We start from the raw sequence: 14594 nt of genomic DNA, 5'->3' as shown, positions 1-14594 counted from the left end.
CGCCCCGTCCCCTCCCGGCGCGGCGCCCCGCCCCGCCCGCCGAGTCCGGGCTTGCCGTCCAGCGGCCCTGCTCTCGGGACCGCTGGCTCCGCTGGTCGAGGTGAGTGTGGCACTTCGCCGTTTCGGGTGGCTCACGTAGCAAGGCCCTCTGGCCCGACCCCCGGCCCTGAGGCCGGGTCTGGCAGAAGCGTCCGGGCTGCAGCGAGTGGACCCCTGCCCGAGCGGGCCCGTCCGGGCCTCGGGTCGCCACAGCTGCCGGGCCCTCCTCGCCCTCGGTGGTCGGAGAATCCCGATACCGGGTCTGTGAAATCCCTGCCACTGGGCTCACTGCTTCCAAACTCTAACGACCAGAGTGTTTCGTTAACTCGGGCAAAACGGCATGTGTTTTGCCTAAGACTTCTGCCAGCCTTCTTTTCAGTACTGAGAAAATAACCTTTAACAAATGCTTTTAATGTGTGGGTTTTAATTCATTAATCTGCAATATTAGGAAATTGGAGTGGGTATTCCACTGAATTAAGTACTGAAGTCAATCTAAGGGACTCCTTTCCCTTAAAACACACCTGTTTTAAAATGTGTGGAATTTTCTTAAGATGGAAAGGTTAGTTTGCTTTAAATAATAGTAGAGTGGATTGGTGTTTACCTGTCAAAAAACTGTTATGCTGGTGCAGTTGTATACAGCTAATATTAAGTATACCATTTGCTTTTAATCGTAGATCAGAGGTAGTGAAGGGAATATGTGTAAGAAAATTATCCTGGTAAAGGCTGTGCATTGCCAGTGAATGCATACGGAAAACCATTACCATTATTTATTATTGGAAGCTTTCAGATTTCATTTGTGTAGATTTCATCTCCCAAACTGCCTTCCTAGCAAGACGCATTTTAACAGAGTGTAATGACGTTTTAAGGGCAACCAATCCCACCCATCAGGATTCAGCAGGATTAGAAGGAAAGCCGTCAGGTTACACTGTATTCTCTTATTGGATCTTCCCATCAGGGAGTGTGGGTTTTGCTTTGTAGTCTTAGATTTGCATAAGCTTTGCCTACCACTTAAATAATAATAGGAAGAAGCACAGGCCCCGCTGAAGTTCATGGAAGTCTGCCTTGTAGAGCAGTGCACAGGCTTTGGAGTTGAGCACCTGGGTTGGTATTCTGGCAAGTTACCCTCTGAGAAACTCAGTTTCCTCATCTATAAAATAGGCTAAATAATGTCTATTGCAGTTCAGAGTTTCAAGGATTGAGAGATCTTTATTGCACATAGCACGCACTCAGCATATAGTATCTGCAGCATATAGCTATCTGCAATAGCTGAAAAAAAATCTGCCTTGCAATATTACTCACATGTCCTATTGTCAGCTGTTCATCAGCTGTTTGAGGGCCTGCTTTGTGCTAGAGGCAGGTATACAAATGTAAAGAAAACAGCAAGGTCTCTGCCCTCAGGAGCTTACGGTACAGTCTCTTGACTAGATTGACGATAGATAGATAGATACACCAATAAATATATAGAGTACAAATTGTGAAGAGTCCTGCAAAGAAAGTAAGAGAGAAGACTTTAGCTTGGGATGGGGAAGTGATTTTTACATTGAAACCTAAAGGGCGTTGGGACAGTGCTTTCAAAGGCTGAAGGAAAGCAGGAAGTGGTGTGAAGAGTTTAGCACTTTCAAGCACTAGAAAAGCCCAGGAGTTTGGTGAGAAGCCAGGGAGGGTGTTGCCAGGCTGGAAAGTGGGTGGGGCCAGATTGTGAAGAGCCCTCAATACTTGGTATGTTTGATTTTTCTTAATAAACTTTTGAAGGGTTTATTTAGAATGCATGTGGCTAGGGAGCAAGTTTACCTGAGAAAGAGAGGGAGACATAGTTGGATTTACTTTTTTAAAGGCTCCCAGCTAAGTGATTAATGTATTGCAAAGTGACTCGAGTGGACACAGGGAGACCAGTAATACATATGGCAAGGCAGGAGATGACAGTTGCTTTCCATTTGGGCAGATGGAGAGATGTGGATAGATTTGAGGTGTATTTTGGAGATGGAAACCATATGCCTTGTGATAGATTGGAGGTGGTGGAGGAATCATTCATGACTTCTGGCTTTCCTGGTGGTTGGAAAGACTGGGGAAGATTTGGATTGGTGATGAATATCAAAAACTCTTTTTGAATGTGTTAAGTTTGAGATGCTTGTGAGACATCTAAATGGCTTCTAGTTTTTCAGTGAATAATTACCCAGAAAGCTTCCCTTTCTAAATACAATCAACGATGTTATTTCTAGCCTAGTTCCCCTTGATTTACAGGGAGAGAACTAAGATGTGGAAAGATTGAGTATCTTGTTCAAAGTCAAGTAATATGTCTCATAAAAATAGGTAAGTGAGTAGCTAGTATAAATATGGGAAGGTACTGGACTCTCATGTTGCATTGGGGATATAATTGAATACTCCATATTCTCTGACCTTTTATATAAAATAGCAAATACTTTCTTCTTAGTTGGGAATTAAGAGTTTGGAAATAATAGAAAATAACCAAAAAGTTAGAAAACTCTGCTTATTGAAAGCTTATGTTACTGCATTTTGTACTAACTTGGTATTAATTCCCAGTGAAAATAGTTTTTCTTAAGAAAAAACATTTTCTTTGAAAGGTACTTCTCTTTGGAGAGTTTGAGAAAGGGTGCCCAGGAAAACCAGAGTAGAATATTTGAACAAAGCTCAACTTGTTTTTAGTGTTTTAGCATTTTCTTAGTATCCTGTGGAATCCTGTCAGTCTGTGTATAAAGACTTCAGGCTTTGAATCCACTGGACACCCTTCCCCAGCCCAAGAAAAAAAAGTCCTTGTTCCCTTATGAGCTATTTGACCTTGGACAAATTACTGAATCTCTGAGTTTGTCTCTTCTTGTGGTAAGTGATGTGAAGTTTGTTTCTGCCTTGTGCCTAGTTGATAAGATGGGAAATGTTATTTCTCTTCCTATCCTTGTCAATTTGGAGCTAGAAAGGAATTTAATCTGTTCTGGGTTCTGGCCCTTACCAATAAATTGCTGTCTCCATTTTATGTTAGGCAACTAAGGCCCAGAAAGATTGTATTAGAAAAGTACAGGATTCTTATTTCCTAGTGCAGTATTTCTTCTTTCATTGAAATAATTAAGTAAAACTCTATGTTCCCAGGCCTGTTTCTTTGCTACTTCTGATCATCTGCAAAGCTAAGAAGAAAGAAAGAAAAGAGAATAAAGAGATAAAAGAAAGAAAATATTAGAATATAGGACAATATGTAGGTAGTAAGAAGTAAAAAAAATGAAGCTGTAAGTGATCTAGTTATATTTTATATTATATACATTTAAATATTTTTAAAATGTTTTAAGCTAAAGACAAAATGAGGTAGTTCAAGAAGGAAATGGGTTTGCTCTGTCTAATTTTTTAAGCTCTTTCTTTGGTCGCATGTTATGAAACTGGTCTCTGTTCTCTTAGATAGGGATTCCTATCTCAAGTTCAAGAACTATTTTTTTCAAATAGGACTATTTCTACTAAGTAGTAAATATTGCTTAAATAGTGAGAGTATTTTTATTAAATAGTTATTCATTTTAATCTTCTAAATATGTGTGAAAATTTAGTTGTAAAAGAAAAATATAGGAATTGATGTATAACTCTCTTTTTAATGTCTGCAAATAGCTATATATGCCAACTGGTTTATTTGGCAACGTTTGTTAGCAGTATCATAATTTTCCATTTTTTCGTTCTCTTTAGAAATGGACCAATTTTGACAAGATGTAGTGCTGCAGTGTGCCTGATGGGATATGTTCAGTCATGGCATCCGAACTTTGTAAGACGATCTCTGTGGCAAGGCTGGAAAAGCACAAGAATTTGTTCTTAAATTATAGGAATCTGCAGCATTTCCCATTGGAGTTACTAAAAGATGAGGGACTACAGTACTTGGAGAGACTCTACATGAAAAGGAACTCCCTTACAACCTTGGTACAGTATTATGTTGCATTAAAAAAAAAGTCATTTGTAATGTGGTCCTGACCAAGATATATTTTATATATCTTAAGATATTCAGACCAAGATTTATATCCCCTCTTGTTGTATAAACAGGTAATAATACAGGGGGTTCTCATTACATGAGAATTCACTATCCAAGTTCTTGCAGTTATGAAGTTTCAAGAGTCGTGTAGGAAAGCAAAATATTCACTAATATACCACTTATAAAATTAGTCCCACACACTACTACATATAAGATAGATAACCAGCAAGGACCTACTGTATAGCACAGGGAATTCTACTCAATATTCTGTGATAAGCTATCTATGAAAAGAATCTGAAGAAGAATGAATATATATATCAATATATGTACAACTGAATCACTTTGCTATACACCTGAAACTAACACAACATTGTAAATCAACTATACTCCAATAAAATTTTTTAAAAAATTAGTCCCTATTCAGAAACCCCTCTTCACTTAGCCTGTGCATCTCTCTGGGCCTGTGCTTTCTTTGTGTGTTAAGATTCTTCGATGATTTATGGAGACCAGTTAAAAAGTAAAGAAGAGAAAGACCAACAAGGATGACTTTGATTTAGATGTATTTAAAAAGGGAATGATTTGAAGATTAAAGTATTAAGACAGGCATTAGGAGGCTTGATGTAGCCTTTGAATGTTTTGAAAAAACCCCCAAACCAAAAAACCTTCTTTATGATTGCACTGTGAAAATTAGATGACTTTGAATTGGGCTGTCATGCAATTTGTTGGAAAAATTTTTGCCACAAAAGCCAACATTTGATTCACTCTTTTTATGTTCTAAGAATAAGCACATAGTTATCATTATAACCTAAATTTTATTACATATGAGATTAAAAAAACTAAAATATTTTTCAAGAGAGTGTGCCTGTCAAACCTTTTATTCCCACTGTTTATCATGATATTTGGTCTCTGTTTTAAATGGATTTTGCTTTATGTGGCCTTTTCTGATTATCACTGAACCTCATTTAAATCTTAAACTTTGAATTCTAGTTCTTTTTCACTTTAGATGATGTATGAATTCTTGTTGTTTCTTTGTGAACAGACCCATTTTTCATTCCCTTCTCTGAAAGTATCTGAGTATCTGAAAATATGCCTTACTGGCTTCATATATATGGAGTGTTTTTCTGGAAAAGTTTTAGTTAATCTGTGCAAAATACCTACAATGTGTAGAAAGCATTATAAAATTTGTTTATCTTTGTTGTGTCTGAAAGCAAGTGCAAGTGTATCTTTCATTTTTAGTGTTTGACATATTTGTGTATATATTATTTTGTATGCCTAATTAGATTTTTTTTAAATTAGATTTTTCACTTTTCAAACTTTAATAATCTGTATATATATTAATCCTTTTTGTGAGATCATCATTGCATGAAGTGAAACCGTATTTACCTAGTGTTTTTCTGCCCTTTGGAGAAGTGGTGTAAGAAATAATTTGTCAAGGATTACAGCCCACATTTTCTCATGTTTGTTGTTTATGTACAAAGAAAAGGTTGTGAGTGGATTACTTCTCAACCATCAGTTATAGTCCACGTGTAGAAGAAATTGACCTTTGCTTATAAATGTTACAATACACTTTTGGTTTTGTGGCCGTTTCTTGGCTGCAGTTTTCTATTTATGAAAATATTTAAGTATCTACTATACAATTTTAACTGATATGATGGCTCCCAAGCATACATTTAAGTTCATGCTTTGCCACCTTTTTAGTCACTGAAGATTAAATTGTTGCATATGTTTATAATGGTAGGTGTATATATTTTATTTTAATGCTTTCTCTCAGCTGGAACATTTGATTCCTTTGTATAAAAGAGCTTTTTAAACTGTAAAGTGCCATACAGATATCGGGATGGTGGGAATGGTAGCAACCATACCATTCCGTGACTATACTGAGTATAGGACAGCTTACTTATATATAGCATAGTCTGAGAATGGCATACTGCACAGGTTTTCAAAGCTGATGAAACAGTACTTGCCCTTGAGTGCTCCAAACTAGTGACTGCAGGCTTTTAGGATGTTTGCTGGTGTTATTGATAAAGTATATTTCCTATAGAAATAATAGAGATTTAGTATGTAAAATTTGACTTAAACTGCAATACTGTCCAAAGGAAAAGAACACATTATTGGAAGCATATACTATCTCAAACACATTATGAGTTAATTGGCCTTTTTTTTTTAGAGCAGGTTGGGAACCTGCCAATCATTTCCATTTCCACATTGTTTTATTATTTCTTATTAACATTGTTTTATTGTGTTTAAATGTCTTCTCCTCAGCATTCCCCTTCTCCCCTCTTCGTATGAAGCCTCTTGGTGAGGAGTCACTAATGCCCGACTTCTGTCCTTCCTTTTTCCCTTCAGACTGCTCAGTATTGCACTATGGTTTATATTTGTAGGATGAGTGTATGTCAGATGCTTAGAACTTGGGGAATGCCCATATTAAAAATAAAGCACAGGGAAAAGCCTTTTTTATATACAAAAGAATAAACTGTTCATATTTTACATATAAAAATATGTGCCCTTAATAGCAACCAACATAAGAAATATATGGAAAGTAGTAGTTTCTCTTTCTATTCCTCCAATTCTGTGCTTTGGAATAACCAGTGTTAATAGTTTTGTTGTGTCCTTCCACTCCTTTGCTTGTGTTTATGTAATTATGTACTCTGTATTTTTTTCCCTTTTTAAACAACAAAAGGGAATCATACTCTACATATTTCTCTGCAGATTTCTCTCTTCACTTCACTCTCATTCCACTAAATTCTAGGCCAAGAAATATATATACATCCTTGTATTTAGGATCAGGTCTCAAAAGTAGGATTGCTGGGTCAAAGGGTAGGAACATTTTATATTTTAAAGTACTTTTTAGCAGTATTTCATTATACAGTATTACCACTTATTTGTATAACTGAAAAGTCTTAAAACTGTTTAAAATATAATGAGTCAATTTATATAGGAATCCAGTTATATAATTAATAGGTGAATAAGAAGTAGTTAGGAAACATGATTTTGGTTCCTAACATTTATCTTAGAAAATGATTTAAAGAATTTTTCTATAATTATTTTAAATGCAGTTCAAGAATTATTAAGTCTCTGATCTTTGTGGTAGTTTGAAGTTAATAAGAGAATAGGAGATACAGGTTCTGTATTTGATAGGCATCCACATAGTCGTTGAATGAATAAATAAATGAATATAAAGTAGAAGAGCATAACGTCTATAGTACAGGTATAACAGTTCCAGACTGAGAGTCTTTGAGGGCAGGGACTCTGTCTTAAATTCTGTATCCCCAGTGCCTGGCTACTGTCTAACATTTGTAGGACACATAATCTAATTCTATGTAGCAGGATTGTAAAAGATTTTTTAAGGAAGGTGCTATTAGCATTGACCCTGAAGGATGACTTTGTCAGGAGCCTGGGAGGAAAACTATCATTCATTCATTCAACATTATTTATTGAGTACTTTCTGTGTATCCAGTACTCTACAAGGCACTGACATAGATACATCATGGAACAAATTCTTACTCTCATGGAATTTTTGTTTCTTGACATCCCAAGCTGAAGAAAAAAATATGAACTGAGATTCAGTGGCAGAAGATTAGGATCAATATTTGTCCAAAGACTTTAGTGACAAAGTGATGATGACTATGATGGTGACTATGTTAGAAGCTCTGGAGAGTAGAATGCAAGTTTGAGGGGTTAATTGGTGAGAAGGAGATGAAAAAATAGATAACAAGGTAGATGGGTCTTCAGGTTTGGTTTTGATATGGAAAAGCGGTCATAGCCGGAGGGGTCTTGACAAAAAAGGAGAATTTTTTCTTCTTTCTCCTTTTTTCTTTCCTCTTCACCCCTCTTCTCTTTTCTAAGGGGAAAGAGTTGAGCCTGTGTAAATGCTGATGGGAAATCTCCATTAGAGAGGAGTTGAAGATTCAGAAATAGGAACAATTAAAAGTTCAAGATTCCTAAGAAGGTAGGAAAGGATGGGCTCCAGAGCACAATTGGAGGGAAGGACTTTAGAAATAGTATCTCTTCCGCCTTTAACAAGAGAAAGGAAGGATAGGTGCAAAGGAAGATTCAGATTGTGGGGGAGAGAGTTCTTGTCTGGTGACTACCAGGCAAGGCCAGCTGCTTAGGGAGTGAAGATTTGTGGAGAGTGCAGGTTTGAAGTTATTGTTGTGAAGAGTCACAGCAGTTTGGTTAGAGAAAGGTAGTAGAATCATTGGCATTATTCAGCAAGCAGTTGATGGCTAGGCTTATGGTGGAACCATCTGCTTGTTTAGGGAGTTTTCTCCTGCAGTTCTTAGATGTCTGAGGTATGAAGAAGTTGGGATGTCGCATTTATGCAGGCTTAGGTTTTTGCCAGGTATAGAGGGACTAAGGAGGTTTAGGATTTTGGCAAGAGTGATTAAAATGATGGGACATGGAGTCTGAGGTGGATTGGAGGCAAAGAGAGAAAGGAATGAGTGAATAGGGAAAATAGAGAGGGTCCAAAGGATCCTTTGATGTTGAAGACTTATTATACTGGGCATGACTGAGTAAACCATTGGGGAGGATGGGATATTGTAGTTGTGGAGAGAGACATCAGTCATGGAGAAGTTTCAGATGATGACAGGATATGAGTGTGCAGGCTGGAGGGGGCTGAGGTAGGGCCTACCTTGTCCCCTTGCACCCTAATCCCCACACCCCCTCCCTGCAAGTAGCTGGGGTCTTTGTAAGAGTTAGAGAAGGAATTAAACATGGAAGCAGGAATTAGCAGTGGAAGCATTTGAGTTCTGCAGTTCCAGCAAGAGGGTGTTTCATTGTTTGGTAGCACAACTTAGTACTAGGAAGTAATAGACCAAGATCCTATGTGCTTAACCTCTTTGGATCTCAGTTCCTTCATTTATAAAATAAAAGGCCACAAGCGACTTGGAGGGGAAAAGAAAAAAACGCAACTTGGAAGCAAAGTCACTTAATGGATCTGCCAGCTTCTCTTAATGAGTGTAGTAGACAGCAGGCCTTCCTGGGGACGTGGAAGAGTGACCTCCCCAAATACTTATGGAGCTCTCATCTCACCTGTTGACAATTTTATTTATAAATATGAATGGATAAGAAAGAGGCATCTAAATTTTAGTGAAAGAAGGGAGTTTGGCTTATGGCTAAGAGCAATAAGAGTAGATGGATCCTGATTAAGCAGTTAATCTATGTAACAGGAGAGAACTTAAAAATGATATCCTTCTGAGATTCAAGGGAAGAAGAGGTATGTCCATCACAATCCTGAATTGGGGTGGGGGGATGAGGTGGGAGATGAGGATGTTATTTCTTTCCTATTGACCCAGGAGAAAATTTTCCTGACCTCCCCCCATCAAATATAAACAGGCAAATCATAAAAGAATACAGATAGTCAAAACAAAAAAATGTTTAACTTTCAATAGAAGTGATAGAACATTGATCATCCTTACCTAGTAATTAGAAAAGATTTAGTACCTGGTGTCGAAGATTATCAGTGCCCTATGTTGAAGACAATGGGGAGAAGATGCTCTCATACACTATTGGAAGGAGTGGAAATTGACTCATTACTTTTGGTGGGTGGTTAGACCATATCTAGCAGAATTTTACATGTGCATATGTTTGAATGAGCATTTTCACTTGCAGGAATTTACCCAACAGAAAAAATAGTCAAGTGGACAAGGATACTCATCACAACATTGTATATGATGAAAAATTGTGAAAACCTAAGTGTTCATCAATATGGGGTGGGTTAAAATCTGGTAGCAGCTACCATCGTTTGAGTCTTTACTAAGTGCCAAGCACTGTTTTAAGTGATTTATATGTATTAATCTAATTAATCTGCAAGACAGTCCTATGAGGTAGGTACTATTATTCCTACTTTATCGACAAATAAACTAAGGCATAAAAAAAGAATACATCAAACAATAGTGATTATAGCTGTGGAAGAGAGGAGGGCACAAGAAGGGGGGTGGGAGCTGGAATAAACAGAGCCTTACACTTAAGTGTTTATTGTAAAAGGGAAAGGTTCTACTACTAAGTTTGGTTTATATTCTTTTCAGTATATGATTTTTATAATTAAAAATCAAAATAAGATTGTTGGAATTTAGTGCCACTAAGATCTTATCCAGCTCTCAAATTTTATTAATCAGTGAGTCTAAACGTTTTGATTTACAGTGATGGTGATGCCTGCGTTTATGCTTCTTGCAACTGGTGGCCAGGTTGAGGGTGAAAGGGGTTGATGACTGAGAAGTCACACAGCTACACGCTCTTCCCACTTTGAATTTGGTAAGAGTAGGATCTGGATCAAATGAACATCAGAACACCCTTAAGGGAAAAACAATAAGTTAAAGAGATGGTAAAAAAAAAAAAAAAAAAAAAAGCACCATGCAATCAAGTGTGCCAGAAGAAGTAGGGAGAGGGAATGGTTTTGTTTCTGTTTGATTGGTTCATTTTGAATTCCAGCACAAGGACTTCTTGTTTTTCCCTAATCTGTCAGACCCCTGCAGCTTCCACTGCTGCTAGGGTGTAGGGCCTCCATAATCACTGTGAATACTCTGTTCTTGAGTTAGCTCTGTATAAAAACATCTTAGTTATTTCTTAAATTGAATGTGTGGAAACGACTTACGTCAAATGGTAAAGCATTCTGATGCTCTGTTTATGTTTTAATGCTTATAGTCCTGCAAAACATTCATTACAAATGTACCCCGTCTCAGTAATATACCTGTGCCTGAAAAGTGTGAGTTTTGTTATAAATCAAAGCTGTTTTTCCTACTGAATTTTCAGATTTAAGTAACTTTTCCTCATTGTTACTGGTTGGTTGGCAGTAGCTCCTTGTCAAATACTTAACAAACTATTTGAAATAACTTGGAAAATGAATGTCTGACCTATAATTTATTCTGTTGAATCATCGAATTTCAAAGCTATATGGAACTTTATAGATGATTTAGGCAGTTTTTCTTTTTTGAGGTAAGTAAGGTTAGAAGAGGTTAATAGATGGGTCTAAAGTCATTTTTATGGCCAGTTAGAGCAAAAAGCCGGTCTTCTAATTTGTAGTCCAGTCAGTCTTGCTTTTTTAATTCTGCAGGTATTTATTGATGACCTGTTTCTAGCCTAGCACCATGTAGTTAAAATTTAACCACATTTAGCCACTGTGTAGCAATGAGGTGTTCCATGTTAGGTGAGTTTTCCTAGTTACCTCTTTGAAGTTTACCTCTGAGTTTTACTGTGAGTCTGACTGTTTTGATAGAAATACTTCTACAACATGCATCATTCTATACTTTCTTAAAGAAATATGGGGAACATGATTTAACCCACTCTTGGTGATTTGTAGTTTGTGCCTGGGGAATTAGAGGGAGGGTTTAGAAGGAGGGGGCAGGGATACAGATCTTTATCTAACACTAGACCATATCCTTGTCCACTTGAGGGATTCTGTGTACAAGCAGAAGACTCAGAAGCCTTACTTTGTATATGTTTCCACAAGTTTAAATTCATTTTCAAGCACTCACTATACTAAAAATGAGGTACCTGTGCACTGAGATACCAATTTTTAAATGTTAGCCCCATCGAATCAGTCTCTGTCTCTCCCTCTCCCTCTCTAGATAGATAGATAAATAGATAAAATGTATGTAAGGTGCTTAAAATATCATACATTGAGCTTGGAACACTGTTCCCTCCTAAAACAAACAATTATGTTATAAGCATATAGAATTATAAAGGGTAGGTATATTTTTAAATGGTTCATCTGGCCTTATGGAAAAAGTGTTTGGTATTCTTTTTTTGTGTCTACTTTTGTTGCTTTGAAAATTCCATTTATAAAATCATACTTACTGAATGCATATTAAATAGGTTTTTTAAAAATAAAAAACAGAAAGTAGGTGGGGGCATATGATGATCTAATCTTCAACCCTTGTTTATGATATCTATATAGCTTTCCTTTTCAAACAAATATTTTTAATATTAATACTTCACAGAAATTTTTTAAAAAATATTTATTTATTTGGCTGTGTTGGGTCTTAGTTGTGGCACCCGGGATCTTCATTGTGGCATGCGGGATCTTTTCGTTGCGGTGTGCAGGCTTCTCTAGTTGCGGTGTGTGGGCTTCTCTAGTTGCGGTGTGTGGGCTTCTCTCTAGTTGTGGCGTGCGGGCTCTAGAGCGCGTGGGCTCAGTAGTTGCGGCGTGTGGGCTTAGTTGCCCTGTGGCACGTGGGATCTTAGTTCCCCGACCAGGGATCGAACCCACGTCCTCTGCATTGGAAGGCGGATTCTTAACCACTGGACCACCAGGGAAGTCCCAATACTTTACAAAGAATTTAAATAATTTTTTTTGTGTGTGTGTGGTACGCGGGCCTCTCACCGCCGTGGCCTCTCCCGTTGTGGAGCACAGACTCCGGACGCGCAGGCTTAGCGGCCATGGCCCATGGGCCCAGCCGCCCCGCGGCATGTGGGACCCTCCCGGACTGAGGCACGAACCTGCGTCCCCCACATCGGCAGGCGGACCCCCAACCACTGTGCCACCAGGGAAGCCCTTAAGTAATTTTTAATGTTGGTTTTCTTTTGAAAAATATTCAGATACAGTCATCCCTTGGTATCTGTGGAGTATTGGTTCCAGTACCCCCTCCGATACCAAAATCAGAGGATGCTCAAGTCCCTTACATAAAATGGCTTGGTATTTGCATATAACCTATGCATATCCTCCTATATACTTTAAAATCACCTCTAGATTGCTTATAATACCTAATACAATGTAAATGCTATATCGGTAGTTGTGAATACAATGTAAATGTTATGTAATAGTTGCTGGTGTAGCAAATTCAAGTTTTGCTTTTTGGAACTTTCTGGAATTTTTTTCCCCTGAATATTTTTGATCTGTGGTTAGTTGAATCAGAGGATGTGGAACCCACACACACAGAGGACCGACTGTACATATTTCAGTTTTGTAAATGTATCAGATGTACAGTCTTTTAAATTTTGAGCGTATTTTCTGTAAGAGTTTTTGCTAAGTAAAAAATATGTCTTGAAGTTTGTTTTACATTTTTGGCAATGAAACACTGGCAGTTTTGCAGATACTTAACATTTATTTATTTATATTTTTTAAGGTGATAATTTTAGCCTCTATAAATGTCAAACAAATATTTCATCATTTCGAAGAAAAATAATCTAAAAATTTTATCATTCATGCAGTTAAGTAGTTCTTTTATGTTTTATATCTAAAAGAGCTGATTTTAAGTGAAAAATTGCTAGTGAGTGTAATGATATAAATTTTGCACTAACATGATAGCTACTAGTTATGTGTGGTACTAATGTTTAAATTATTGATGTAATGAAATAATACTGAAAATTCAATTCCATAGTCACAATAACTACATTTTAAGTGCTTAATGGCCACATGTGGCTAGTGGCCACTATATTGGTCATGTAGCTAGAGAATATTTCCATCATTGTAGAAGTTCTGTCGGACTAGTGGTGTGCGTGACTGGAAAAAAAAAAGAATACCTTAAAATTGGTAGTAGCAACTCATTTTTATCATGAAAGGCAAACTGCCGCTGTGTGTTAATGCTACAGAATTGTAAAGAAAAACTTTCCCAGAATTCTTTTTAGACAACTCAAAGACAACTTTAGAAACAAAAGAACTTGTCCACATTTTGAAAAATTTTCCTTTCCTCAATTTTCCCCCTTTCCTTCCCTTTTGAAATGGCTTTATTTTAATATTTGTAATGCTTGAATGAATTTCCAATGAAATTTTTGTTTTAATGAACTTGGGAGATGCATTCCAAGAAATTTGGGTATTTGCCATGGTTTTTCATTGTTTTTCTTTTAGAACCATGAAAATAAAAAACCCTAAAGATGCTATGCTTTCATATCCAAATAATCAAAATTTGCATTTTCCCATGAAACACTGACATATGTTTGGGATTATCTTTTTGTATAAATAGATTACTTATGAATAGATTACTCATTATTTGCCCAATGTAGTCATTACATTTTTGCTGGGAAACAGGATGTCAGCGGTAAGTTCTAGTGGTCCTTGACCTAACAGTGATTGCGCAGCCCTTGTTAGGAGGGGTTAGTGAGCTGTTAATGCTCTTAAGCACATTTCTTATTGCCCCTTCTCCCTCTCCCTAGCACCTCCCCTCATCCCTCTCCTCCCAAAATGTGCGCCAGGCTTTCTAGGATAATTCAAATGAAAACCATAGTTAATAACATTCCTTTGTGTCATTCGTTTCAGAAGAAAGGAATTTAACCGTCAGAGATTTTGATGATGGTAGATGCAGATATTGAGAATCTGCTGTATTTTTCTATCTCCCGGAAACACCAAGGAAATACGACAAATGTTTAAGACAGGCTCATGCTTTTTTGGTCTGCTTAATGTTTATTTGGAGAGAAATTTTAAAAGAGGAAAATGAGTAGTTAATGGGAAGTGAGCCAAGAGACAAGAGGGTAAATGGTAAGGGACATTGGGGAGCAAATGGTGAGTAGGACTGTGGAGGGCCTTTCTGCTATTGTGGACAAGGAAAGGTGGTGCTGCTCATTGCTCTCTGTTCTCATTAGCCTGCCAGAGCTTCTGACTTTCCTGCTGAGAGATCCTGCTCTATAACATATATAAAAGAGGGAGAACTACTGGAGGAGGAAT

The 14594-nt window shown here is 37.4% G+C and overlaps 1 protein-coding gene across 1 annotated transcript in view; it reads left to right on the top strand.

The window, feature by feature from the left end:
- LRRC28 (leucine rich repeat containing 28) overlaps positions 1-14594 on the top strand; it is a 187016-nt gene continuing 172422 nt past the window's right edge. The window contains exons 1-2 of the mRNA XM_024114926.3: positions 1-100; positions 3718-3945. Of these exons, the coding sequence (XP_023970694.1) occupies positions 3778-3945 (168 nt within the window). The 5' untranslated portion in view covers positions 1-100; positions 3718-3777. The remainder of the gene's footprint in view (positions 101-3717; positions 3946-14594) is intronic.

The sequence above is a fragment of the Physeter macrocephalus genome, chromosome 11 (genome assembly GCF_002837175.3).
Source record: "Physeter macrocephalus isolate SW-GA chromosome 11, ASM283717v5, whole genome shotgun sequence".
Taxonomy (NCBI): domain Eukaryota; kingdom Metazoa; phylum Chordata; class Mammalia; order Artiodactyla; family Physeteridae; genus Physeter; species Physeter macrocephalus.
Note: the sequence above shows the minus strand (reverse complement) of the source record. Positions and strands in the feature narration are given on the sequence as shown.